General features: G+C 49.0%; 1 protein-coding gene across 2 annotated transcripts in view; it reads left to right on the top strand.

The window, feature by feature from the left end:
* The window catches only part of RYR2 (ryanodine receptor 2), a 298,173-nt gene that overhangs the window by 256,364 nt on the left and 15,471 nt on the right, over positions 1 to 26,338 (top strand). For both annotated transcript variants that reach the window (XM_087828993.1, XM_087828992.1), the window contains 12 exons: positions 1,725 to 1,806; positions 2,726 to 4,023; positions 4,686 to 4,753; positions 6,125 to 6,272; positions 8,928 to 9,014; positions 9,524 to 9,742; positions 11,107 to 11,237; positions 12,536 to 12,578; positions 16,207 to 16,340; positions 18,735 to 18,795; positions 19,859 to 20,005; positions 22,647 to 22,781. In XM_087828993.1, coding sequence (XP_087685119.1) covers positions 1,725 to 1,806; positions 2,726 to 4,023; positions 4,686 to 4,753; positions 6,125 to 6,272; positions 8,928 to 9,014; positions 9,524 to 9,742; positions 11,107 to 11,237; positions 12,536 to 12,578; positions 16,207 to 16,340; positions 18,735 to 18,795; positions 19,859 to 20,005; positions 22,647 to 22,781 — 2,553 coding nt within the window. The remainder of the gene's footprint in view (positions 1 to 1,724; positions 1,807 to 2,725; positions 4,024 to 4,685; positions 4,754 to 6,124; positions 6,273 to 8,927; positions 9,015 to 9,523; positions 9,743 to 11,106; positions 11,238 to 12,535; positions 12,579 to 16,206; positions 16,341 to 18,734; positions 18,796 to 19,858; positions 20,006 to 22,646; positions 22,782 to 26,338) is intronic.

Raw genomic sequence — 26,338 nt, 5'->3', positions numbered from 1 at the left:
GAGTCCGTATTGAAGGGAGAGGGTTTTCTTATGGGGTCCACACAAGCGGCTGTTCTCAATAAATGGAATGCACCCACTAACAGGAAATTTAGCTTCGAGAAAGTCAGGAGAAAAAAGCACCTCTAAGGATAAGCCAATAAAAATAGATTGTCCACTGTGCTCTGATGTTAATTTGGGAGCACATGTTGAAAATACCAGCATGGTTTTCTTACTACTGTGTCTGTCTCATTTGAAGCTAAGAGATACACGAATAGAAAAATCCTTACTATAAATCTTGAGTAAATCTGTTATTTTAAGTGGTGGGTTTTGCTGGGTGTCCTGAGAGCTGACATATCTGAGGCATGGTATTTGCCAGGTGTCAGGTGGAGGAAAGAATGCTGCATCATAAGTCAGAAGCTTGTCACGTGTCCCGGGAGGAGCCTCACCCCACCCTGGCCTGCAGCGGGAGCTTGTGGTCAGACATAACAAAGCTGGGCTCTGGTTAAAGTGGTCAGGACAGACCACCTGTTGCCACAGGGACAAGCCCAGTGTGAACTCCCCTCCACTGATTGTACAGAGGGGACTGAGTATCTTAAAGGGAGAGAGAGGGGATGGGGGTGGGGATGGGCAGGGTCAGCAGTCAGGGAGTGAAAGCGCACCAAGGGTTGGTCAGTGTCAGTCCTTAGGGCAGCTGTGACTGCCAGATGGCAGTTAGAGAAGTGAGGCTCCCACTCTCCCCGGAGACTGAGGGTTGGAGGCTGTCCTTGGGTGTTGGATGGAAAGAAAAGTAAATTTTTTGGCAGCCTCGGCTTTTCTCAGAGAGGCAGTTGAGGGGCAGGGTCCTCCCAGGGATGTGGTCCTGAGCTGTTAGAAACTGTGTGTTCATTCAACTCTTTGTAGACGGATATTGAGAAGAGAGCTGGATAGAGTTTGACCAAAGAGAGGATCTTTGTCAATATGCAGTTATACACATACAAGACAGTTCTCATTCTGATATATTTCCACATTTCACTAATACCCGGTGCTACCTAGCAGCTAGAGACTTGGTCACGGTGACAGCTGTAGAAAGACAGCGCCTCGTTGTCGCAGCAGCGTAGAAACTTAGCTTCGTGTGCAGAATTCCCAGCTGCAGTTGTGATGTGCATGGAGCTGGCTCCGCACTGCAGGCATGGCAAGGTTTAGACCCAGCACATTTGTGTAAAACAAATTTTCATGGTGAAAAAATAAAAACAAATCCACAGAATGTTAACAGAAATATCAGAGCGCTTAATGAAGCTGGTAAGTCAGATACATTGTACCCCGGGAGTGCAGGTAACACTCATGTACACTTTTGGCTCGATTTATGTAAAGTAAGTTTATCTCATATCATTTACATTTTTTCTCAGGATAAGTTAATTTTTACAAAATATACAACATCTTTGTATAATCAGTTAAAAAGGAGAAGAAAGGAGGCCTGACAGACTTTTCTGTGGGGGGCCGTGGGATGTGCGGGGCCCCTGGGTCCTGCCTGCGCGGCCCACCACTGCCAGCCCCTCTGTGTCCTTAGACTTGCTCGTGTCGTTGCAAACACCATGGTAAGCGGGAGTTGGAGTCAACTGCAAATACTCTTTATTCTGAGGTGGACGGTTTTAATAAGCTGCATGCTTATCTCCGCCTCCCCTTTGGTCCTGCGATGCTGTGAGGTGGTCACTGTGGGCGGGGCGGTGCTTCATATGGTCTCACGTGCAATATGTCACTGTTTCCAGGATTCCAGTCAAATTGAGCTACTGAAAGAACTGATGGACCTTCAGAAGGACATGGTGGTCATGCTGCTGTCCATGCTGGAAGGTAGTTTCGACTTCACTTCCATTCAGATTTATATCGTACATATCCCAGTTGCCTTTATCCGTTTATTTTAGGGATCAATATTTCAGCATCCTGCAAAGAAATAAACTCCCACGCTGAGAGGTGATGGATGCCTGGATTTATTGGGGGCTTTATAATCTTCCCTCAAGTTAGTTTTTGAAAAGAGAAACCCAGGCCTCTCAGGTTACGTGTCAGTGGGATGAGCCCGCAGTCTTCACAGCACTGCTTTTCCTTCCCTGGTGCTGCCCAAAGGGAAGGCTCCTCTGGGCCCGGGTGAAGATGTCACTTGTTTGACTCCGTAGGGATTAATTCAGGCACCTGGAGGAAGTCTAGCCTGTGGGTCTGCCGCTTCTAACTGTAAACTTTCTGGGCCGTGAAGAGATGCAAGAGAGCTGCTCACATTTCACAAGAGAAAGGGCGCCCTTGTCTCAGGGTCTGAGCAGGTTAACTTACTTTGCTAACCGCATTTCCTCAGTAATAAAGTCAGAATAATGAACAGTACCTCAGGCATAGTCTATGACAAATGATTTTTCAACCCCGAAGGGCTGTGTAAATGCTCATTTTTATTGTTAATGGGTTTGGGTTTCGGTCTCTGGCTTTAGGATATAAGTGTGCCCATTTTCTGTACCCTAAAACATTGCTGCTTTGACCAATCTGAGGGGAGAAGGCTGGCTTTTGTTCAGATGTTTTTCTGTGGTTATTAGTATAATTACATTGTCAGTATGGCTTTTCACGGTTTGTGTGGTCACGGCGGTTATCTGGCTTTTCCGAGGCTCCACTGGAAGACGCACAGGAGCTGTGCTCGCCTCGGTGTCCTGAGGGATCTGCACTGGTGTTGCCTCTGTAGACACCCGTTTTATCAGCAGCGCTCATTTTAAACAGGCGCCGTTCTCTGCCACAGGTAACGTTGTGAATGGAACCATCGGCAAGCAGATGGTCGACATGCTCGTGGAGTCTTCCAACAACGTGGAGATGATCCTCAAGTTCTTCGACATGTTCTTAAAACTAAAAGATTTGACATCTTCTGATACATTTAAGGAATACGACCCCGATGGCAAGGGAGTCATCTCCAAGAGGGACTTCCACAAGGCGATGGAAAGCCACAAGCACTACACACCGTCGGAGACCGAGTTCCTCCTGTCCTGTGCGGAGACGGATGAAAACGAAACCCTGGACTACGAGGAGTTTGTCAAAAGGTTCCACGAGCCCGCGAAGGACATCAGCTTCAACGTGGCCGTCCTGCTGACGAACCTTTCGGAGCACATGCCCAACGACTCGCGGCTGCAGACCTTCCTGGAGCTGGCGGAGAGCGTGCTCAACTACTTCCAGCCCTTCCTGGGCCGCATCGAGATCATGGGCAGCGCCAAGCGCATCGAGAGGGTGTACTTCGAGATCAGCGAGTCCAGCCGCACGCAGTGGGAGAAGCCCCAGGTCAAGGAATCCAAGAGGCAGTTCATTTTTGACGTGGTCAACGAGGGCGGTGAGAAGGAGAAGATGGAGCTGTTCGTGAACTTCTGCGAGGACACCATCTTTGAGATGCAGCTGGCGGCCCAGATCTCAGAGTCGGACCTGAACGAGAGGTCGGCCAGCAAGGAGGAGAGTGAGAAGGAGAAGCCGGAGGAGCAGGGCCCGAGGGTGGGGTTCTTCTCCGTCCTGACCGTCCGGGCGGCCCTGGTGGCTCTCAGGCACAACCTGTTGGCCCTTCTGCGCATGCTCAGCCTCAAGAGCCTGAAGAAGCAGCTGAAGAAGGTGAAGAAGATGACAGTGAGGGACATGGTCACTGGGCTCTTCTCCTCCTACTGGGGCGCTGTGACCGGCCTGCTGCACGTCGTGGCGAGCGTGCTCAGGGGCTTCTCGCGCATCGTGGGGGGCCTGCTCCTGGGGGGCAGCCTGGTGGAAGGCGCCAAGAAGATCAAGGTGGCGGAGCTCTTGGCCAACATGCCGGACCCCACGCAGGACGAGGTGAGGGGGGATGGGGAGGAGGGCGAGAGGAAGCCCCTGGAGGCCGCCTTGCCCTCGGAGGACCTCGCGGACCTGAAGGAGCTGACTGAGGAGAGTGACCTGCTCTCGGACATATTTGGCTTGGACCTGAAGAGAGAGGGAGGGCAGTACAAACTCATGCCTCACAACCCGAATGCTGGCCTGGGCGACCTCATGGGCAGCCCTGCGCCCCTTCCCGAGGGGCAGGAAAAGGTTCAGGTAACTAATCTCAGCAGCAGCAGCTCCCAGGACACCCAGGGAGCTGTAGATGGGCGCGGGCGGGGGTGCAGGCCCGACGCCCTGAGGTTCCAGAGAGAATCGGCCCCTTGGTCAGCAGAGCCAGCTCTTGAAGGCTCTTCACAAGTTGCTGATTTACCTTAAACTACTGGGTGTGACACAAGCACACCCCCAGGGGACCAGGCGGCGAAGCAGGCCATCCACCCACAGGCGCCCCCCTTCACAGCGGGGCTCACACTGCGGGGTGGGGAATGAAGAGAAGGAGGGGCCGTGCCCAGGGCCTCCCAGTGGCCTGGGGGAGTGATTAGGAAGGGATCTAACTCTGACGGACAGGACAGGACAGGACCTCACTCAGTGCCCGTGGACGGAGAGAAGGCAGGGCCAGGGCGGCGGGCAGCGGTTAGAGATCTGCCCAGCGGGACTGGGCTGCCTTGAGGCTGAGTGAGGTCTGAGCGGGTGGGTGAGGTAAGGGCAGTGTTTCTGAAAAGGGGAGCGGGGCGCCCAGGAGGCTCGTGTGCGGGAGGGAGCTGTCTCCACAGAGGCGGGGGTCGTTTTAGGTCCCAGTTTGGCAGCTGGGGCAGGGCTCCCTAAACTCGTCCAGAGGAGATGTGTGACCTGCTTGTGTCCCCCCCTTTACTTTCAAGGAGCAGGAGGCCAAAGAGGAAGGAAAGGAAGAGACAGAAGAAAACAAGTCGGAACCTGAGAAAGCCGAGTACGTGTGGTTTCCTGTCCTTTCCTGCTCCCTGCGCGCCCTCCTCAGGGCACAGGGTGGAGGCCTCTGTCCTCTCCGCGACAGGTTGGGCGCCAGGACCACCATGCTGGGGCACCAATGTGGGCGGTGCTGCTGGGCGCCAGGCCAGCCTCGCCCTCCCGTTCCTTCTCCCTGTGTGTCCCACGCAGAGAAACCCTGATGCGCCCACAGAGCCGAGGGCTCAGCTCTGGGTTGACTGCACATGCGATTCTGCCCTTGCCATTGCTGAGGTCCTTAAGGAGTGTGTCCCTCTGAGCTAGTCAGGGGCCACAGGCATAAGACACACGGACTCCTGGGCCCGCCCTGGAGATGCTGACTCAGCAGGTGGCAGGGACTCGGGGTCTTCATCTCGCCAGCACCCTGCAGCAGGGATGTAGGCCCAGCAGCCGGAAAGGCAGAGCTGAGGTGAACAAGGAAGGTGTACAGTCTCCTCCCCGCAATGGCTTTGTTCCAGTTGAAACTTGCCCCTTTCCCCAAGTTTAAATTTTATATGCACATTTTTAAAAATTGGGGAAATCAGGTTTTTAAGGGCCTATAGTACCCTATTTGCACATGGTGTTTTATTTCCCTCCTCCATTCTGTTATTTCTTTGTCATTTCTTGCAGTCACGGAGCTTGTACTGTTGGGCCAGTTGTGAATGTGGCCACAGGATGACTGTTGTGGAAATGCAGACACAGGCAGGGCAGCTGTCATTTCAGTGGCAGTTGTTTAATATTAAAAATAGTATGAGATGCCCCTCACATGGGTGAGGTTGGGGTGGGTTACGTGTAGGTGGATCCTGAGTATGTGAGCTCACGTACACAAACAAGCTCCCATGGAGGACTGGTATTCTGCAGCTAGAGGGCTTTCAGGTAGCAAGTTTTAGTGCTTCTACTTTCATTATTACCTGAAAAATTAATATACTGGCATCTTCTATGTATGTGAACAACCAAATGCATGTCTCTGATGATTAGTCCTAAAGGCTAGTCACTTAGAGATTGGCTGTTAAAACCATAATTTGCAGGTGAGGTGGGCTGGGGGTTGTCACGGTTAGTCTCCTCTGTGTGGTGTTTTACTGCACGGTTGGAAGGGACATGCTACATGTGATAGAGACACTCTGGCTGTAAAATGCCGTTTAGGTTTGAATGTCACAGAATTGCCCTCCTGCAGGAGGCCACGGCAACATGAATCCAACCCTGAATTCTAAAATTCTGAATATTACAGTTCATTGGAAGAGGAAGTTTTCAAAAGTGATACTGTGGTTTAAGTATTTGTTTGTTTGTATATTTTGGCCCAAAACCTGTTTGCTCTTTAGTTCCTGGGTGGCTTATGTTTACTTGTCTGTGTTCACAGAGGAGAAGGCGGAGAAAAAGAAGAGAAGGCCAAGGAGGGGAAGGACAGACAGAAGCTCCGGCTGATCCACACGCACAGATACGGGGAGCCAGAGGCGCCCGAGTCGGTGTTCTGGAAGAAGATCATAGCTTATCAGCAGAAGCTGCTGGTGAGCGCTTTAGGGGGAATGCTGATGTGATACCTTACGAGACCTGATAACTCAGGCTCAGCAAGTACCCGGGGCCTCCCCTGGGTGGCAATCAGGGAGCCATGTTGGCCCTGAAAGTACGTTTGGTTTGCTCCCTGTGGTCACACCCGTGAGCTCAGCACTCGTTCACATAACCAAGACCTCTGGATGTAGTGGCTGCCTCCCCAGTGTCTCCCACAGAGATAGGACGGCCCGGGCAGATCCCCAAGCCCACTGCAGGCCACTGCGCAGACTCTGTGGTCAGACCAAGGGCCATAGCCTTCGGTGCAGGTGTACATAGTGCTGTCCTGCGTGGGCTGCCCAGTGTTCCTGGACATCACCCTCTTATTAAAAACCCAGTTATAGGAGTATCAATGCAGTGAGCCAACTGCATTGCTTAGAAGGTCTATTCAGAATTATTCTTTAAATAGAAATAAGTTAAAAAAAAATGACAGAATGAAGTGAAAAAAGATAGGTCTCTATGTAGTGTCCTACACATTTTTCAGAAATGCTCCCCACTTAATAAAATACATATTCATATTTGGAAAATAGAGAAGGCAGTCCCTATTCTGTCTCAGCTTGTATCCATTCAGGATGGAATTCATAAAAATTTAGTTTGAATGGCCTTTGGTATGTGCATGTGTATAGATACAGGGTGGGCAAAAGTAGGTCTACAGTTGTGAGTACCTGAAACACGGAGCTTATTCGTGTGCTATTATTTATTAATTATTGTACTATTTTCCATACAGACAACTGTAAGCCTACTTTTGCCCCACCCTACATTATACATAATTTTATAGCTGGAAGTTTGGGGTGAGTGTGTAGAATAAACCTACCAGAGGTGCTGACTGGTCACGTCAGACCTGGAGGCAAGCCCAACACTCCGCATTTTCATACCACTCAAGCAGCTCAGTCACACTTGGTGACTTACAGCCCTTGGGTACCAGAAGCAGTGAAGAAACTCGGTGGCTTAGGAGCCTCCTATGAGGGAAGTGACTATCCAGAGATTAAATATCCTGGCGCTGTGTGTACATAGAAGACACATTTTATATGATTTAGGCAAATATGTGTGTGATACCGATAGTTTCAACTATGTTTTCTTAGCTCTCTGTACTGTCCCTGTCTAGTGAGTACAGAGCACACTGAGTGTACACGTGTTCTAGAAAACGCTGGGTGGTCACCAGCTTGGGGAGTTCTGACAGTTGCCAGGGCTGCTGGTGAGGCTGCAGGTGGGGCAGGAGGCTCTGCACGGTGGCTTTCTCTGCTCACCAGGTAGCATCCACGAGACTGGTCATGGTCACCTCAGGCCACCACAGGCCCCGTGTCCCCAGGACTCTCACCTCCCAGCTCAGACAGCCAGGGTGACTGACAGCCTCTCTGACCCAGTTCTGCCTTTGGGGTGAGCTGGGGTGACTGGCCCAGTTTGGGTGTGGCGGCCCCCATGGTCCAGTGAGCTGTGGCAGTGAAGGCAGAGTCCCCTGTGGGAAGGACACCACCAGCAGGGCCTGTGTGCAGAGAGGGACGCGAGGTGTGTCATCACAGTGATGCGGCCTTGACGCTCCGGCCCCTGGTGTATCCACTGGCACACCTGCAGAGACCTCCCGCTTAATATTAAAACACATGCTGACCTTTCTCAGCCTTTTCCTGAAACCCACTTCTCCAGGTTTTGTTCAGCTCAACCATTTACTTAGTTGCTAAGACCCCCAAATCCAGAAGTTATCCCCTGAGTTCTGTCTCTCTTCCCACCTCAAATACACTCCAACGGCAGTTCTTCTCAGCAGTGCCTTCCCAGTACTTCTGCCCAGCTTCCAGTCTCCGTGGCGCCCACCGTGCCAGCCTGCGCCGGCAGCGCTCTCTCTCTCTGCCCCTGCCACGTCTGTGTAGCCGGCCCCGGCTGCCACTCTGGCTTCCTCTGTTTTCCACACAGACGCTGGAATAATCTTTCCAACTCAGCAGCTGATGGCATCAAGCCCTCCTCAGATCCTCCTAGAACAAAATAATTACAATTACAATACCAAGATTCACAGCAAGCTTTCCTCTGTTAGCGTATCTTATCCTCACAGCGAACTTACGAGAACACTTCTGTTTTATCCGCACTTCGCAGACGAGGGAAATGATGCTACAGCAGTCATTAGGTTGCCTGTGCACATCCCCCTGGCAGGCTCCGGAGATCACAGACCCCACACAGACCTCATCAGGGGCCTGCAGAGCTCGCCTGGCCCACCTCTGACCCCAGCCCTCCCGGGCTCCCTCCTCACTGGCCTCCTTTCCACCCTCAGAGGCACCCACAGCATCTGAACTCGGCTTCACCCTGCATGCTTGTCTCTCACGCCACTTGTTCCTCAGCTGTTCTCTGGACTTGCCCCTGAGGCACTCAGGCCTCTGCTCCAGCACCCAGTCCCCAGGCCCATGTCTCCCGCAGCACTGAGCGCTCCCTGAACTTCGTCTCATCTATGGGTGTGCGGCTTTATCACTGGTCTCCTCCCTGGTGGCTCAGATTTCCTAACTCAGTCTGGAGAATGGTGCTCAGTACATGCTCAGGGCTCGGGAAGTAGTTTGGATAAACAAACGCTTTATTTCAGTGTCTGTAAACTTCAAGTCTCTTGATTCATTGACCTTTTAATCTTTCACCTTCAGAACTATTTTGCTCGCAACTTCTACAACATGAGGATGTTAGCCTTGCTGGTCGCCTTTGCCATCAACTTCATCTTGCTGTTCTATAAGGTGCGTGCGCCTCAGTCTTTTGCTCACAGCCCGACGCTGTAGGCAGCCTGGACCGATGTAAAGGTGTCCCAGACCTGCTAGTGAGCCCTCTAGCCCTGCTCCAGCATGGGTTTTGGTGGGAGAGAAACCTAAAGCTGAGGCCTGGCCCTGATTGTGCGGCGGGGACAGGTTCCTTCCTCCAGCGCAGTGAGAGTTCGCTCGGGCGGGGCTCGCGGCTGCTCCCAGCCCATGTGGCTGACCTCACTGGCGGCTGGGTGTGTCACAGTCAGGCCTTCTGCGCACGAGAAGGCAGCACAGCCACCTCACGGCCCCCTGTGCCCATCCGCCTAGCGCTGGGTCCTTAGCAGGAGGCGCAGCGCCCAGTGCCTGCCGTTGGTGGGGAGCCGTCCTCGCGCTGCGCGGGGCTTCGCGGCCGCTGACTGTGGACGAGGCTGGGCTTCCGCTGTGTCTTGTTGGCACCAGTACCTTGGAGGGAGTGAACTGACTGCGCTTTCAATGGCTTGAATCAGGTCTCCACTTCTTCTGTGGTTGAAGGAAAGGAGCCACCCCCTCGCAGCTCAGGCGGGAGCGCCCGGGCCAGCAGCCTGGACGGGGGCGCGCCCGGCGTCCTCGCGGTGCACTACGTGCTGGAGGAGAGCAGCGGCTACATGGAGCCCGCGCTGCGCGTCCTGGCCGTGCTGCACACGGTCATCTCCTTTTTCTGCATCATCGGCTACTACTGCCTGAAAGTAAGTCGGAGGGCGGGCTCCTGCGCCTGTCGCCGGTCAGACTTCTGGGGAAGCAGATTCTAAGGCAGCGTGACAGGCACAGAGCTCATCCTGGAATGTTCCAGAAACCAGCTCCTGTGGGAAGTGGGGGGAGCAGGAGGCAGCGGAGGGAAAGGGGGGCTGCCGGGCAGGCACGAGCTCGCTCTGGGAGGCGCGGGGCCTGCAGGCGTGTCCTGGGCCTGGCGTGGGGACTCCACGCTCCCCAGGCGCTGGCCGCAGGCTGCCCCGGGAGGGGGCATGGCCTGGGGTGGTCTCGCTGTAGCTTTCTTTCACACATTGGGAAGGTTCACATAATGACCGGTTTCGCCTGTAACGCCCCCAGAAGCGACCCAGTCGCTGTCTCCCAGCAGTGCTCCCTGTATTAGGAATCAGAGGCCGCGGCCTTCACACCTCGCGTCACTGTCGACTGTTCTGATACTAGAGACCTGTCTGCTGCCCTCCTGGGCGGAAATGCTTCCAGTTTGTCTCACTTCCCCGAGATAATGCAGCTCCCAGAACCCCTGCAGGGAACAACAGGTTCATTGGGTGAATGGCACCCGGGAGGGAGCCTGAGAGCCAGGGCTGCCTATTTCCCTGTGAACTGCTTCATTCTTTCCTTGCAAGAGGCCCCCTCCCTGCACTGACCCCTGCGTTGTCCCTGCCTCCGCCCGGCAGCAAGAACCTCTCCAGACCCAGGACCAGGCGGCAGGCAGGGTGCAGCTTCTTCAAAACTCCTCTCCATCCCTCTTCCCTTGTTTTAAGGGGATGTTCTCGGATGCTTCCAGAGGTCTGCATCTTTCTTGTGTAAAGTCTGTGCATATGAAAAGGGAGTCAGAATGTTCTGGAGACATCTAAATGTGGACAAAGAGTTTTCCTGATGTTGAAATAAAAAATTATTTCAAAATGTGGGCACGCTGAGCAAGGGAATATTAAGAGATTCCTCAAATAAAACTGCATTTTTAAATAAAGCATGCATTCTGAACCCTAGTAAATTATTATATTTATTGCCCCATTTCATCGTATGTATGTATCTATAATACGCTAAAGAAAAACCTTTCTGTATAATTTTTTTCTTTTTAATATTTAAAAGGGACTTCACTAGTGCAGTTACCCAGGAACTTGTATTTAAAAACACAGGCAGAGATATAATGCCCTTTCTGTTTCCTGTTTTCCAAAACCAGATGCTTTGTTCTGCCTAAATCTAGCTGATTCACTTTCATTCAGTCTTTACCTTGCTGGAAGTAACATGGGAAATACTTCTTTCCAAAGCTGTTTTGTAGTGATAGTGACCACAGGAGATCCCAGTAAATCTAAACTGATTTAACATGTTTGTTTCTCAAATGTAGGTCCCGCTGGTTATTTTTAAGCGTGAAAAGGAAGTAGCTCGAAAATTGGAGTTTGATGGGCTTTATATCACAGAACAGCCTTCAGAAGATGATATTAAAGGCCAGTGGGATAGACTCGTGATCAACACACAGTGAGTAAAGAATTAAAGAATATATGAGACATTTCAGTGCTCAAAGATTTCAGAACATGAGGTGCTTTGCTGGAGTCTCCTGCAGCTCTGGCGGAGGTTAGCAGAGGTGATTAATGGGTATTTATTCAGCCAAGAAAATCAAAAGGCTAAGCGCTGTCCCTTCCGATGGAGGCCATCAGTGTTTGCCTTCTGTGTTCCGAATTTCTTAATCAGAGGGGCTTTGAGGCCGGCCCATAGCCCCCATCACTCAGTGCTCAGAAAGGGTGCGGCTGGGGCAGGGAACCCGCAGCACAGGGTTATCTGATCCAGAGCCCAGAAGGAGCAAAACTGCTCATTAAGGAAGTGGCTGTGGCATTAAGGCAGAGATACTGAATTTCACACTTTCAATGTGCCTATGTTGTAAACTCTCGGTTGGTGCCATCAGGCAGCGTGGCAGAAATCCAGCTGAGCGTTGTGACCTGTGAAACAAGACAGGAGTCACACTTTTTCTACACAAATTATTTAGCCTTCTAAGAGCAAGACCATGCTCCTGGTGCTGTGCAGGTGTAAACCCACCTCAGCATAATTTTCCACTATTGAGAGAGTAGTGAAGCAGTGTTTTTGGAGTAGTTTGCAGCACTCGGGGAAATACCTCCTTTTCATTATGATTAGTTTTGCTTATTTTTAAGAAGTTATCATTTCTAATGGGTTCTGGGTTTTCAAACGGGGGCCATTTGTTTGTGGATAATACAGTAAATGTTGGCTCTGAATGCTCCGTGATTTGCTGAGCAAATCTGGCGGTTAATACTAAATCACATTCGGTCTGTCCTGCTGGGCGAGCTCCGTTCTAGCCAGGTGCCAGTGCCACACTTGGTCCCATGATCCAGTTTTCTTGAGGATAACTGGTGCCAGTGAGATTTCTTTCACTTCACAGGAAAACAATGACAGGCTTCTAGGTACTTTAAGGACACCTGACAAAGCAATCTATGTATTGACACATTAGAAGTAAATAAAAGACAGAACAGTCAGTTTACTAATAAATGCTTATTTCTTCTACATTAAAACATTAGCTCAGAGCCTTTCTGTGAGTTTACCTATGTATATATATTTATATATTAACATTTAAAATAATATTTGATGTACCTGTGATGCAGAAAATGTGATGCAGGATAAAATGGGAAACGAATGCAGTCTAATGTTTGTGAGTGGAAGACTGTGTTTACATATTATTTTAAATATTTTTAATATTTCAAACAATATTTTGTTATTTATATTTTAAAATGGATACTTTTTTACTTCTATGCTTTTCTATCTTTTAGGTCATTTCCCAACAACTACTGGGACAAATTTGTTAAAAGAAAGGTAATACTTCTTAGAAGGACTAAATTCATTATTTTCTCCCTAAAGCACAATTCAGATTTGAACCGATGTGGCTCACGTGTAGAACGAGGCCCTGAGTGTGCGCTCTGTGCTTGTGCGCGTCCTTTCAGAGGGCAGTAGAATCGAATGTGAATTCAGCACTTGCCCGTGAGAAACCCAGCTCTCAGCCACAAAATGAGTGAGCACGGCTCCAGCCACCTGTGCCCTGACAGGTGACACTGCGGTGGGCGCACCTTAACCAGAACTGGTGGGAACTTCCTCAGCTTGCTCAGGTGGCCCACACTGGGGAAGGCCCCTTGCTGTTAAGACAACTGATAAATCACCAGGGTAGGGGCCTCCTTTACACTAGAGAGGTAAAATAGTTGCCTGGCAACAAATAACTGAGTTTTATTTACTTAATATAAACTGTAAAGACCTTACTTTGTGGGTTTTATTCTGATGCAGACTACATCAGAGGGTGCTAGGAAGAAGCTGAAATGGAGCTCAGCTGCTCACCGTGGCACAAAGCTCTGACCTGGAGAGTCAAGGGTCATGTCCGCCCTTCCTACCACACAGGACTTTAATGTAGATCGCCTTTAAAATGAAATACTGTATGTCGCAGTCCCTGCACAGTGTAGAGTGCTGCAGTCATTGTTTTCTAGCTCCTACTGCCCCTTGAGCCCCTCCAGTGGCCAAACCGACTCCGTCGCCCTCTGTGCCCAGGAGCTGAGCTCCAGTGGGCACCAGTCTGGAGGGAGTGGCCACACGTGCTTGTTGCATAAAATGGTTTCCCCTTTGATTCCGCCAGGTCTGTGCTGCTCACATGGAGGTTGGTGACAGGCAGCCACAAACCTTCTCTAACCAACTTGAGGGCAGATACAGAGCTTGCACCAGGAGTTTATTTATTTTATTTTTTGTTAATTCTCACCCCAGGATATTTTTCCCATTGATTTTTAGAGAGAGTAGAAGGAAGGGAGGGAGGGGGAGAGAGGGAGAGAGAGAGAGAGAGAGAGAAACATAGGCATGAGAAAGACACTGATTGGTTTCCTCCCTCACAGGCCCTGACCCAGGCTGGGGATCGAATCCGAGACCCTTTGGGCGCAGGCTGACACTCTACCACTGAGCACACCAGCCAGGGCATGCACCAGGAGTTTAAATAAAGTACATCATTGAGCACATTGACTTTTTATTTTAATAAGACTTTCTAGTTGAAAGAAGCAGTGTGTCTGCTGATTTTTATTTTGGTGCAAGTTTTTATCTCCTTGAGACCTGGCTTTTTGAGTAGCATTGAGCGACTGACTGCTTAGACAAAAGCTTTGAAAGAATAATTTTAAAATAATTTTAAATAGATGATTTGAATATTTTGCTTTCATTAGCTAACAGAAAAAAAGAGGCTTCTACATTGTTAAAACAAAGTCAAATAAAGAGATAAATTGTCATTGCAGCTCAGACTCTCCATGGCCTGCCTTCTCTGTACCCAGCTTTCCCCGGGGGTGGGGTGAGAGCGCAGCCCACAGGGAACCCCTCAGATCAGCCTGAGGGTTCTTAGTGCCACGAGAAGAAAGCCAAACAAGTTGTCTCAAGTGACCTAAATAACCTATGTCCATAGGTTTGTAGCTACCATTGTTCTCTTATGTTTTCTTTCCCTGTACCTGATTGCACACATCCAGAAAAGGCCGGTGTTTATCTTGCTAACCCTTCTTTCTTCCCATCTTTGTATTTTTCCTTCATCTACTCAACTCCTTAACCCCCTCCCTTGTTCTCATTTGCTGTTTCTCTGCATTCCTGTCCGTCTTTCCTGCCCCCGCTTTGCTACCAATTCTCTCCTCTCCTGCTCTTTGTTATTTGCCTTTTCTGGTTCCTCCCATCTTTGTTTTTCTTATTTATTTAGTTTTAATTCTCTCCTGAGGATATGTTTTTTATTGATTTTAAAGGGAGGAAGGGAGAGAGAGAAAGAGAGAGACATCGATGTGAAAGAGAGCCATCAACTGATTGCCTCCCATACGCACCCGACGGGAGGTGGAATCTGCAACCTGGGCATGTGCCATGACTGGGAATCAAACTGGCAGCCTTTTGGTGTATGGGGCGACCCTCTACCCAACTGAGCCACCTGCCAGGGCTGTTGCCTCCCTTTTTCACTGTTGTTTGGGATGTCCAAGAACTGATCTGAAAACATGGCACATGGGCAGAGCCAGGCAAACATGACAGGAGAGAGGGGCAAGGAGCCGAGGGGGCGCCAGGAAGTGGTTTCAGCGACGCACACAGAATCCACACTAGCAGTATTCACCTGAGGACCGGAGGGTGGCGGCAAGGCCCCATGACCAGGTGTTATTGAAGAATTGCTGGAGCCGGGATAGTACAGGGGGGTCCAGACCCAGGAGGGGCCAATACTGCAATGGCCAGCTCATGGCCTGCAGTGGTCTGTGCAGAAGGGAGCCTGGCTCTGCCCAGTGCTTCCCAACCCCGTCTAGTCCCAAGCTTAGCGTCCTTGGGCGTGTTATGTTCTGTAAGACACATTTCTTTACCTGCAGAATGGGGTGCCAGTAACACACAACTTCCATGAGGTGGAGTCACCTGAGGGGAAACACGTCCAAGTTCTTAGCGTAACTCCTGGTGCAGAGTATGAATTTGGTAGATGTTTCTTTTATTCCGCTTCCTCCCACTTCTTCACCCTGTACTCCAGCCCGTCTCTTCCTTCCCTTCCTTCCTCTCTTGTGTTAGAAATCTTGATCCTCGATAGGTGCTATTTACAACGCTGTAACTTTGCTCGGACCTGAAGCAGTGTGACCACAGGGAGGAGTGAGCCACGTCCTTAGATGGTCCCTGGCACCATTCAGCGCCAACAGGAATTCCCAGTTAGCGGTGCAGTGAAGAAGGAAGCTTTATCCAGGCAAACAGTTCAGTGCTGATACAGCACAGCTGTGGGAACAGCACGGTTGTGCAGCGTCACAGTAGGGCTACAGCTCCATTACGAAGCAGCCCGGCTGGGGCTGGGGGCCGCCCTGGGGCAGGGCCCCTCCTGCTAGACAGCTCTGCTCCGCTCTGCACTGGGAGACCTGTCAGTGTTTCATCTTTGGCGTTTCAGCTCCTGCTAAGGAAACAGTCTTCGGTCTCCCGTGAAAAGGGAAAGGAGCTGACCTAAGACAGAAGCCCTGCCCTTGACTGGTGCATCCTCACGCAAGTGAGGCCCACAAATCCTTGCAGGTCAATTGGTCCAAAAAGCACTGTCCTGATTGGTCAGAATGGAGCCGCTCTGATTGGTCAGTAAAGATGCTCGTGGGATATAACGGCCCAGCTTTGATTGGATGGAAAGGCAGCCCTGTTGGTTGAACCAGGAGAGCAGGAGCCTCATCAGTCAGGGCTGGCCCAGGGCAGGGCCCCCCTGACCTCGTGTGCGCGGGGCCCTGCGTGGAGCGGCTACTTGGCTCTTACTAAAAATTTGAACACAGTTAAGCCACTGAGAGCCCCTTAGTAGGTATTTTCTTTTCTCAGCGTTCACAGCCATGAACTAGATTTCTAAGTGAACTTTAAAATAAGACAAATATCTAGTAACTATAAAAATAATTAGATGGTTGTATGCACACACATAGATGAGGTTACTTAATGGTTGAGTTTTCTTTCTGTCTCGTAGGTTATGGATAAATATGGCGAGTTCTATGGCCGGGACAGAATTAGTGAGCTGCTTGGCATGGACAAAGCCGCCCTGGACTTCAGCGATGCCCGGGAGAAGAAGAAGCCGAAGAAAGACAGCTCCCTGTCGGCTGTGTGAGTGCCACCTCTGCTCTGTCCGCAGCTGAAGGAGAAAACTGTAATACTGCCTGAACCTGCAGAAGCCTCGGCTTCCTTTCCCTTAGTGTCAGGGGACTAGAGAGACGAGGGAACACAGAGTGCACATAAAGTCAGCGTGCATGCCTCTGGCTCTTTCGAGCTATGGAATGATTGGATTTTTTTCCTATTAATTTTGAAGGTGCCTTTTTCAGTATCTACGTAAAGCAAAAGAAAAATTACACTCTTAATTTAATTTGCCTTTTCTATCCTTAAATGCCACTTAAGTCAAAGTAAAACATATGCAAAAAATGCAATGTATGACTATGTTTTCTGATACTTCTTGTTTGAAAAGTTAATTTTCTTAAATTTTGAAAAAGGGAACTATAGAGTCTTTTTAATAGAAATGTTCAAAGTCCATTTTTAAAACTATAATTATTTTATTTAAATAGCAAAGACTTAGTATGTCAGAAATACTATGCTACTGCCTTATTATTTGGAAAACTTACTTTAAAATTAGGTACTTTTAATCTAATGCTGGAAGGAAGTAAAGATATATGATGATTTACTAAAATGATGTAAAGGAGTTGAATTGAATTCACTGAAGATTGATTTTCATGCACACACATAGACACGTGTGGGGTGAGTACATGAACTCATATCTCAGAACCATCTGGCAAAACTCCTCAGCTTCTGGCTTATTGGTCTCCTGGAACCACCTGTGGCCCAGGGACTGCCCCCTGACTGGCCCAGGTCAGCCCCCCGTTCCCACCCACGCAGGTTCACTGCCACCACCACCGTCACAGCGTCAGCGCGAACCGCAGAGGGCATGCGCCGTGCTGCTTGGCGGTGCTGAGAGCAAACTCGTCACTGGAATGGGTGATGGGGGGGAAATAATCATGAGAATATTTTTTAAATTAAAGCAAAACACTACCGCAGGAAGCTTGGACATCCTGATGTAAGCCCCGGCTTTGTTTTAGGCTGCGTTCAGGGAAAAGGATCGTGCTCTCACTCTCACACTGATGCCCTGCTGCTTGGTTTTTACCATCTCTTCCCCTTTCATTTAAGAAAAGTTATTCTTATGTTAAAACCCATTGTAAATATTTATGGAACTTTAAAAAAATGCTCTTTAATAATAAATTAATTATAGTTCAAAGACAACTTACTTTTCTTACAAATAAAAAAATCCTAGGCTGCCCTGGCCAAGTGGCTCAGTTGGTTGGCACATTGTCTGGTACATGACAAGGTGGTGGGTTCGATCCCTGGTCAGGGCGCATGCACAGGAGGCAGCAGATCCGTGTTTCTCTATCACATCAGTGTTTCTCCCCCCCCTCCCATGCTCTCTCTTTCTCAAATGAATGAAAACATATCCTCAGGTGAGAATTAAAAAAAATTCTAGACTAAGGTAAATTAAACCTTAACCATTAGGGAAAAGTCTAAGAAGCGAGCTTTGATTGGCAGCTGCTTATTCTTGCACTTGTAATTTAAGATTGGCCTAATTAAAATAAATGATTAAAGAAATAATTAAAGATTAAAACAGTAAGTCTAGAGGAGCCCTTTAGGAAATAATATTATTTTATAGAATATTGTATCATCTGTCATATCAATTACCTGGAATATTGGAAGGGCTCACAAAGGTATCATAATTTCTAGCCCATAAATCAGTGTGGCAAGTTCTAAAAAAATGAAAACTAAAAAATATATTTTTATATGTGTGCATTTTAACCTACAAAGGTCATGAATAATTGTGTAAAGATTTATTCATTTCAGATGTTTATTGAGACTTTCAGTGTGTGAGATGATGCGCCTGACACTGGGGAGCTCACGGATTAGCCAGAGAGGCAGAAGCACCCCCCCCAACCCAGCTAGGAAAGTGCCAGGGACACAGGACAGGAGCGTCTGCAAAGAGCTGTGGGCACCAGGGGAAGGGGCAGTTCCTTCTTGGGTAGAGAAGGCGAGATTTCTGAAAACAAGGAAACAAACCAGAACGAAAGGCCCTTTCCTCGGCAATCGGTGTAGCTGTAGTCGCTGAGTGTTCAGCCAGGCGTCTGGGCCTGAGCGTTGTTCTGTGGGACTGTGCATGCAGCGCTAGGAGGATGCTTTGGCCGCATGGCTAACTGAGGCGACAGTTTCCAGGAGTAACTGCCACATACGATGCGAGTTGCCCTTATATTTAATGTAGGAAAAGAGATGGTGAAAAAGAAAGGCGTTCTTTCTTTGTTTCCCGAGAGCCCGCCAGCACAGCCTCATCGAGCTCTGGGCCAGGTCCTCGGAGCTCTGGGCGCGTCCCGGCCCCTGGGGTAGGACTGTCCCGGGCGGTGCCCCCTCACCCGGGGGGGCGGGGCAGGCGGCTGCTCTGCGTGCACGTCCGCACACGCTCCTCTGTCTTTCCAGACTGAACTCCATCGACGTGAAGTATCAGATGTGGAAACTTGGAGTCGTGTTCACTGACAACGTAAGTTCGGAGCACGGCTCTGCTGCCGAGGCTGTCGGGCGGCGGGTGTCACTCACTGAAGTCGTCCAGTCAGTTCCCTTAATGCGGACCCGGCCGGGAAGGACCCGAGGGGATGTCTGATTAATGGGCTGCCTCTCCTCCTCCCAAGCGGAAAGGTTAAAACTAGAATATATTTACACAAGAAAAGACTGAGGTGCAAATGTATGTCATATGCATTTAGTTTCAATTGGGCGGTGGCATACTTCAAAGTTTTGTAGATGTTAAGAAGAACTAAGTACAGAAAAATTTAAAAACATTCATTTGTGATAAATTTCAGTTTCTCTGAAATATTATTGTGTTGATCCCTCGTTTATCAAAGAGCCTTGGAGCCTATGAAATAAACACAGGGCCCATGTGTTGTGTGTATGTGAGTGTGTGTGAGTGATATATCTACACACCATACAGTGGAGGAAACCTCTTGGTACCGAAAGCTACCTGTCGGGCAGCTGGTCACATCCACCATCCTGGCGCACTCAGCAGCGCCACAATTTTGATCTCTAGGATTTTCAGTTTAAATAATTGTTACTATCAGTTGCTGTCCCTGTTTGCTGGCTGTGGAAGTCGCCGGAGAGAAGCAGGAGACTTGGCTGAAGAGGTGGACGAGTGACATTTGCTATGGGGTGTCAGCCCCGCTTCTCACGATGGCCTCTCGGGTCCCTCCCTGCCTCTCACCCCTCGAGCAGGACGGCACCTGGCCGTCGGCTGCTCTGGCTGCGGCCTTCTCCCTGTACAGCTCGTTTAGCCTTGAATCTCACTTCAATTTTAGCATTGACTTTTCTAGTGAATGTGAGGTCCATTCTCCTAAAGACTGGTGACACCCCAACTTCTCCTGCCTCTACCCCACCTCGCCAGCATGAGCTCCGATGCTGGGATCTTAGAGAACTCTCCTGAGAGCTCAGAACCAAGACTTGGATGTTTTAGAACTGCCACCTGTCAATAAGGTGTCTTGCAGCAAAATCAGAGTGGCTTTGCTGACGGTCACGGGCATTTTCTGACAAGCTTGTGTCCGGTTTCGTCTTAACAGTCCTTCCTCTACCTCGCCTGGTACATGACCATGTCTGTCCTTGGGCACTACAACAACTTCTTCTTTGCTGCCCATCTTCTCGACATTGCTATGGGGTTCAAGACGCTGAGGACCATCCTGTCGTCAGTCACTCACAATGGCAAGCAGGTGAGAGTTTCTTTTTTCCTTCAAAAACTAAAAGGCAGCAAATATGCTGACAAAAATAGAACAGACCTCAGGTGACAATGTACAGTGTCACAGATTTTTTTGAACAGAGACTCTGCTGGTTTCTCTTGTAAACCACGAGGATTAGTAGTTAGAGAGCCACCTGGACCTGCATTCAAGTCTTGGTGACTGACTCGCTGTGTGACTTTAGATAAATCATTTGATGCTTTTATTTATTTTTTATTTATTTAAAATATGTTTTTCTTGATTTCAGAGAGAGGAAGGGAGAGGGAGAGAGAGAGAAACATCAATGATGAGAGAGTCATTGATTGGCTGCCTCCTGCATGCCCTCCACTGAGGATCGAGCCCGCAACCCGGGCAGGCGCCCTGACCGGGAATCAAACCATGGCATCCTGGATTATAGGCCAACACTCAACCACTGAGCCATGCTGGCCAGGCAAATTATTTGATGTTTTTAAATTTCAACTCCCTCATTTTGTGAAATGAACACAATAAGAGTCCTACCTTATAGGGTTTCTGTGAAAATTAAACATAAATGTGGAGTGGAGCCTTCACACAGGCCCTGGCACACATCAAGCACTTGGGAGAATAGTCATTTTGTTCCTGGTCAGTATTTGTTCCTCTGATACCCTGGGGAGCCCGGGGGAGCTGCTGCACCTGGCGCACCAGCTGTTAGTCAGGAAACATGAGGTGCTGTGCCCCAATTTAATATAATACTGTAAAACTGGATATTCATGCAATTTTTCCTCCACTTTTAAATTGCACAAAAAGGACAGTAATGTTGCAAACTTGCCAAGGTCATACTTGGAGGAAAACTTGACTCATTCCAGAAAGTCAGCTTCTGTTCTAAGGAAAGCTAAGTGTGATGCTGACGCAGTTCTTACTGGGGAATTAGCTTGGAAGCGTGCATTTATTGATTCATTCTTTACTTATCAAGGGGCACTGGGAGGTGACATTCTGTGTCAGTTATTTAGATTAACTGAGTCCTTCTTTTCCAGAGTCATAATCAGCATATTTTTATTTATCTTTTTTTTGTTAAGTCCTCACCTGGGGCTATTTTTTCCATTGATTCTTAGAGAGAGAGAGAGAGACAACAATGGGAAAGAGACACATCAGTTGGTTGCCTCCCACATGTGCCCCAACTGGAGCTGGTGATGGAACCTGCAACCCAGGTACATGCCCTTGACTGGAAATTGAACCCACAACCCTTTGATGTGGGGCCGACGCTCTAACCACTGGGCAACACTGGCCAGGGCCAGCCTATTTTTAAATCAGTACTCCTCCCAAAATCTGGAAGCCTGTCCATAGCAAGTTCACATTATTACGATCTCTGCTTTTCTAAATTTCTGCACACTGTTCTCATGTTTGTCCTTCAGTTTCTGAATCTAAGTATGACGTGAGTGGCACGTGGTTCCAGGGACACAGTGCCTGGTGCTGGTTCATCAGCCAGCACGTTGGTTTTGTGCTCCTGGCATGTTTATAGAACCGGAGATGCTGGCTCTATGGAGTAGTTCACTCAAAAGGTCAGCAGTGCTTAAAACTAATTTCTGAACTTGTGTTGTGATGGCTGCTTTATTTCTGAAGTGCCAATTTTTCATTTGCAGAAATATATAAAACTTTAGTAGTCCTTATGGCTAAACATGCAGGAATTGCAGTGGCTCTGTCCTTGATTTATAGAAGTGAATTAAGCTCTCTATGGAGAGAGCCTTTTATACAGATGATTACGAAGTGATTGTTAAAACACTGAGTACATGCCCCTCAGGTGGGGGCACAAGGATGTGCTGCCACCCCAGGAAGCAGACACTTCCCTGGTTTAGGGTTTCTGTGCTGGCACCATCGATGCATTTTCACCAGCTGGCTGGAAGCCACGTTTAACAAACACATTCTCTGAGAGTATAGTTTGGAGTTGAAGAAAGATTACATAGTTGAAAGAAGACCTTTTCCACTGACATTAATTACACAGTGAAGAGGTGGCCTTGGCAATGGTGCTGGTATCGGCTGTTAAGTCTTTCACGTTGATCACTGCTTCCTGTTAACAGAGCAGGACTTCTCCGTTTTATTTTTTTAATATTTGTATTACATATTAATAGTGTGTATTTCCAGATGTTAGAAGCAATGCATATTTCTGTTTAGTTTTAGGATGTGATTAAAAGAAAAAATGATTTAGAATTGGTCTTACTATCATAAATGAGATAGTTTTAATAAGGAATATATATTATTTAAAGGGAATAGATGTTATAAAAAGAAAGAGCTAAATGTAGTACCTACTATTAAGTATTTAGATGATAGAAAGATGAACATTTAAGCTGCTTATTAATATTATCAATTTGGATATGGAATTAAATCAGAGTTTATTTATATTCCAGCTATAGTATGCATTTGTTAGCCAACTAAGTGGTCAAGTTTTACATAAAATAGTATGACAACTTGATAAAATATGAAAACATGACAAGAAGTCCCCCCTGGGTGGTCGGAAAGACACCAGATCTGGGTCCTTTCTGTCTGGGCAGTGAGTCGAGGTTTGTGCCCAGCCGTCCCCTCCCTCCCACATGAACGTCCCCTCTCCCCCCACAGGTCACGTGTCTCAGGTTCTAACACATGTTCAATGTCGCATGCTTTCCAGCTGGTGCTGACCGTTGGCTTACTGGCTGTCGTCGTATACCTGTACACGGTGGTGGCATTCAATTTCTTCCGAAAATTCTACAATAAAAGCGAAGATGGTGACGCACCAGACATGAAATGTGATGATATGCTCACGGTAGGTTCATGCTGTGTAGTCTCGTAGGAAAGGAATGACTGTCTGCCCATCGGTCTGAGAAATGTGTGTGGTCATCCTTCAGCAGCGCAGGGCAGGCAGTGGTCACAGCATGGATTCGTGTGGTCTTTAAAGAAGGATCACTGTCACTTTCAGGAACACGAAGGACGCTTCTGCCTCCCCGCCTGGTGGGGGCGAGCTCCGCAGGTGTGGGAGAGGGAGGGCTGGCAGGGACGCCAGGGACGCCGGGTTCACCGGGTCCAGGCAGCAGGGGACGGGATCTCCCTGGAGAGTGGCTTGAAGCCTTAGTTATTTGTTCACCTTAACAACTTTACCTAAAGTTAATAAAGCTCAAAGTATTTATCTTTTTTTTTTTTTTGGTTAATCTTCACCCAAGGATATTTTTTCCATTGATCTTCTAGAGAGTGGAAGGGAGGGAAGAGACAGAAGCATCAATGTGAGAGACACATCGGCCAGTTGCCTCTGGCATGTGCCTGACTGGGGCCTGCGAGCCCGCAACACAGGGACATGCCCTTGACCCAAACTGACCCCAGGACCCTTCAGTCCAAGGGCTAAAGCTCTAACCACTGAGAAAAACTGGCCAGGGCTCAAAAATATGTATCTTAATAGAACCATAAGTTTTTGCTTATATTGAGTATCCTGGCTTAAACGACCTTCCTGGCCTCGGTTTTAAAATCAACAGATGTTAAAGCTTCATGTTGCTGTGTCACTGTCCTCTAACCTGCTCCGATATTGGCAAATCGGAACTGACCGTAGGTGAGACCTTAGGTCAGGAAGGGACATTAGACCAAGTACATCCTCTGAGTGGAAGGAAATGACTCCCTCCCAGCTGGCCAGCGAGGTGCCTACATAACGGGTTGGTGAGTGAGTACCAGAGACCGACGTAACGATGCTCGCGTTCCTCTAGAGAAGAGACATCCCAAAGGCGTACAGACAGAAGCAAAAGGCTGGTGATTAAGACAGTGTGTGCAGGAGAAGTCAGTGGGGCAGAGTAGAGAGTCTGTAAACAGGTTCAGGTACACGCAGAAATAAAAACTATGATAAAAGTGGCTTTGAAGTCATGAAATGCAAAGCAACTCAGTAAACGGTTTTGGTTCCATGGACACACCATTTGGGGAAAACTGATAAAAATGGAGCAACTTAGTTCTTTAAATCAAAATAAATTCTGAGTGGAACAAACACTTCAATGCAAAAAAAAAAAAAAGGAAACAATAAAAGAATAGAATTGGACCTTTGAAATGATAACAATATGGGAACAGTTTTTAAACAGGGAAAGGTTTTCTGAGTATGACATAAAACCTTAGGATCATGAAAGCATAAAAACTACTCTCAAAAGGAGCAGCCGAAAGCAACGTCTTAGACAGATGGCAGACTGGAGGGACCTGTTCGCCATGGTAGCGGAGGCCCCGTGTCCTGGGCCTGCAGCCCTCACGGGGGCGTGGAGCAGAGCCGACAGAAACGTGAGCGAGCTGTGTGACTGGACAGCTCGCAGGCGATGCGTCCAGTCGGCCGTGACTGTAACTGTGGGAGGTTCTCAGCCTCCATCACAATTAGAGAAATGAAATCAAGCAGCCTGGTCCCACTCTAACCTGTCAGGTGTGTAAATATTACATATGTTAATACCCAGAGTTGTTGAATTGAGGGAAAAGCTAGCACTTTCCTGAATAGCTGTTGGGAATTTAAATGAACAGTTTTAGAGTGTCACAGTATCTATCAAACGTGTAAGTGTACTTACCCTTCCCCTGTACCCTGCTGGTAATGGACCTAAATGTTTACTCACAAACACACCTCCGCATGTTCAAGGATGTGAGCAGCTGTCACAATTTGGAAATAATGTAAATTGTCATCTGTAGAGTCCTGATCAAGGTAGACCATACACAGGAAAAGCATCAGCTACTTAAATAGACAGAGATGCGTGTCGTATCGAGTGGGGGAAGCCGGGCCCTGGGCATCGTGGTGTGGGATGCTGGCCGAGGCCGCGTGCCCGCGCAGGGCTGCATGCAGTGTTCCTGAAGGAAGCCTGAGAAACTCTGAACAAGGCTCCCTGCAGGACCAGGGCCATGGCCCGGGAGAGAGGGGCCTGTATCTCCACTGTGACCTCCACCAGAGTTGCCGACCCACACTGAGCACCCTCCGCTTCACCACATCCCCACGCACTCCAGGCCCTGGGAGGTGGAGATGTTAGAGATCCTTCGCCTCCTTCTGCATCTGCCTCTACAGCCCCTCGGTGTCTACCCCGTGACCCTGAGGACGTGGGGCAGCAGCTGGCCAGAGGCAGGGAGCAGAGCAGAGGCAGGAGGAGGGCCAATAAGTACCGACCGCAGGCACTGCGCCCACAGTTTCTGTCCTCTGGGAGCACCACCCGGTTCTAAATCTCAGCCCGCCGGCCTCGGTCGGGGAGTCGTGCTGAGTCCCGCAGCCAGAGGGCGTGCTGCTCGGTGACCTGCTGGGAGTGGTGGGAAGGAGGGCGATTCAGGTGGGGGGATCAGCGTCTGTGAGATGGTGGAACAGTCTTCGACCCCCGCCCCTACCGCAGGAAGACAGATTCCTGCGGGGCCCTGCTCTCACACCGGAGCCATAGCTGGCTCTGCCCTCATGGTATCCTTGCGTGGCCACGTTTGAATCTCCCTCTCATGTGAGTTTCCACTGATTTTGTTCATTTGAAGAACCGTGCGTTACTGAACCAGAGGTGGGCCAGGAAGACGGCCTATACCTGGCTGATTTTACCCGATTACCTGGGGTGTGTACAGAAGGTGGAGTTTTCCTCACTTGAGGGGAAGGAATTAAGGCCTCCTGATGTCTCCAGGTGTGGACTCAGGACTGAGCGAGAGCCTCGGTTTTATTCAGTTTGGGCGATTTCTGTCCTTGTGTGTAGACTGCCTCTGCGCCAGCTCTGTGGGTGCTGGCATCTCCGCAGGCCACAGGAAACGTGCTCCCGGGCCTTTGGCTGGGGAGGTTGGAGGCATCATAAGTGTGTAGCTTAGATGTTTCTCTAATGCCAGAGAAAACTCAGGGACAGGACATCAGCCCTCTCAGCTCCAGGCTCTTTGCAGCTGCGGCTGTGCACTGCACACACCGAACCAGACTCGGCGTGTCCAGCTGATTGTCTTTGAAACTACTGAGTAAGAAGCTACACGATTAACCCTACGGTTTCAGGACTACAACCCCCCATTTTTTATTAGTTTTCTTTTTTCAGTTTACACTCTTATTTTGTATTAGTTTCAGGTGTGCAGCATAGTAGTTAGACAATCATATACTTTACAAAGTGTTCTCAATATTTGCAGGCCCCAACTGGCCTCTTACATAGTCATCACAGTATTATTGACTATATTCCTGATGGTGTACTTTATATCCCCGTGACTAGTTTGTAACTACCAACTTGTACTTCTTAATCTCTTCACCTTTTTCACTCAGTTTCCCAACCTCCCCCTCCTCTGCCTCTGGGAACCATTAGTCTGTTCTCTGTATCTACAAGTCTGTTTCTGTTTTATTGGTTCATTTATTTTGCTCTTTAGAGTCCACATATAAGTGAAGTCATA

Source organism: Miniopterus natalensis, chromosome 21 (assembly GCF_054644295.1).
Source record: "Miniopterus natalensis isolate mMinNat1 chromosome 21, mMinNat1.hap1, whole genome shotgun sequence".
NCBI lineage: Eukaryota > Metazoa > Chordata > Mammalia > Chiroptera > Miniopteridae > Miniopterus > Miniopterus natalensis.
The sequence above is the reverse complement of the archived record's forward strand: the minus strand, read 5'-3'. Positions and strand labels throughout refer to the sequence as shown.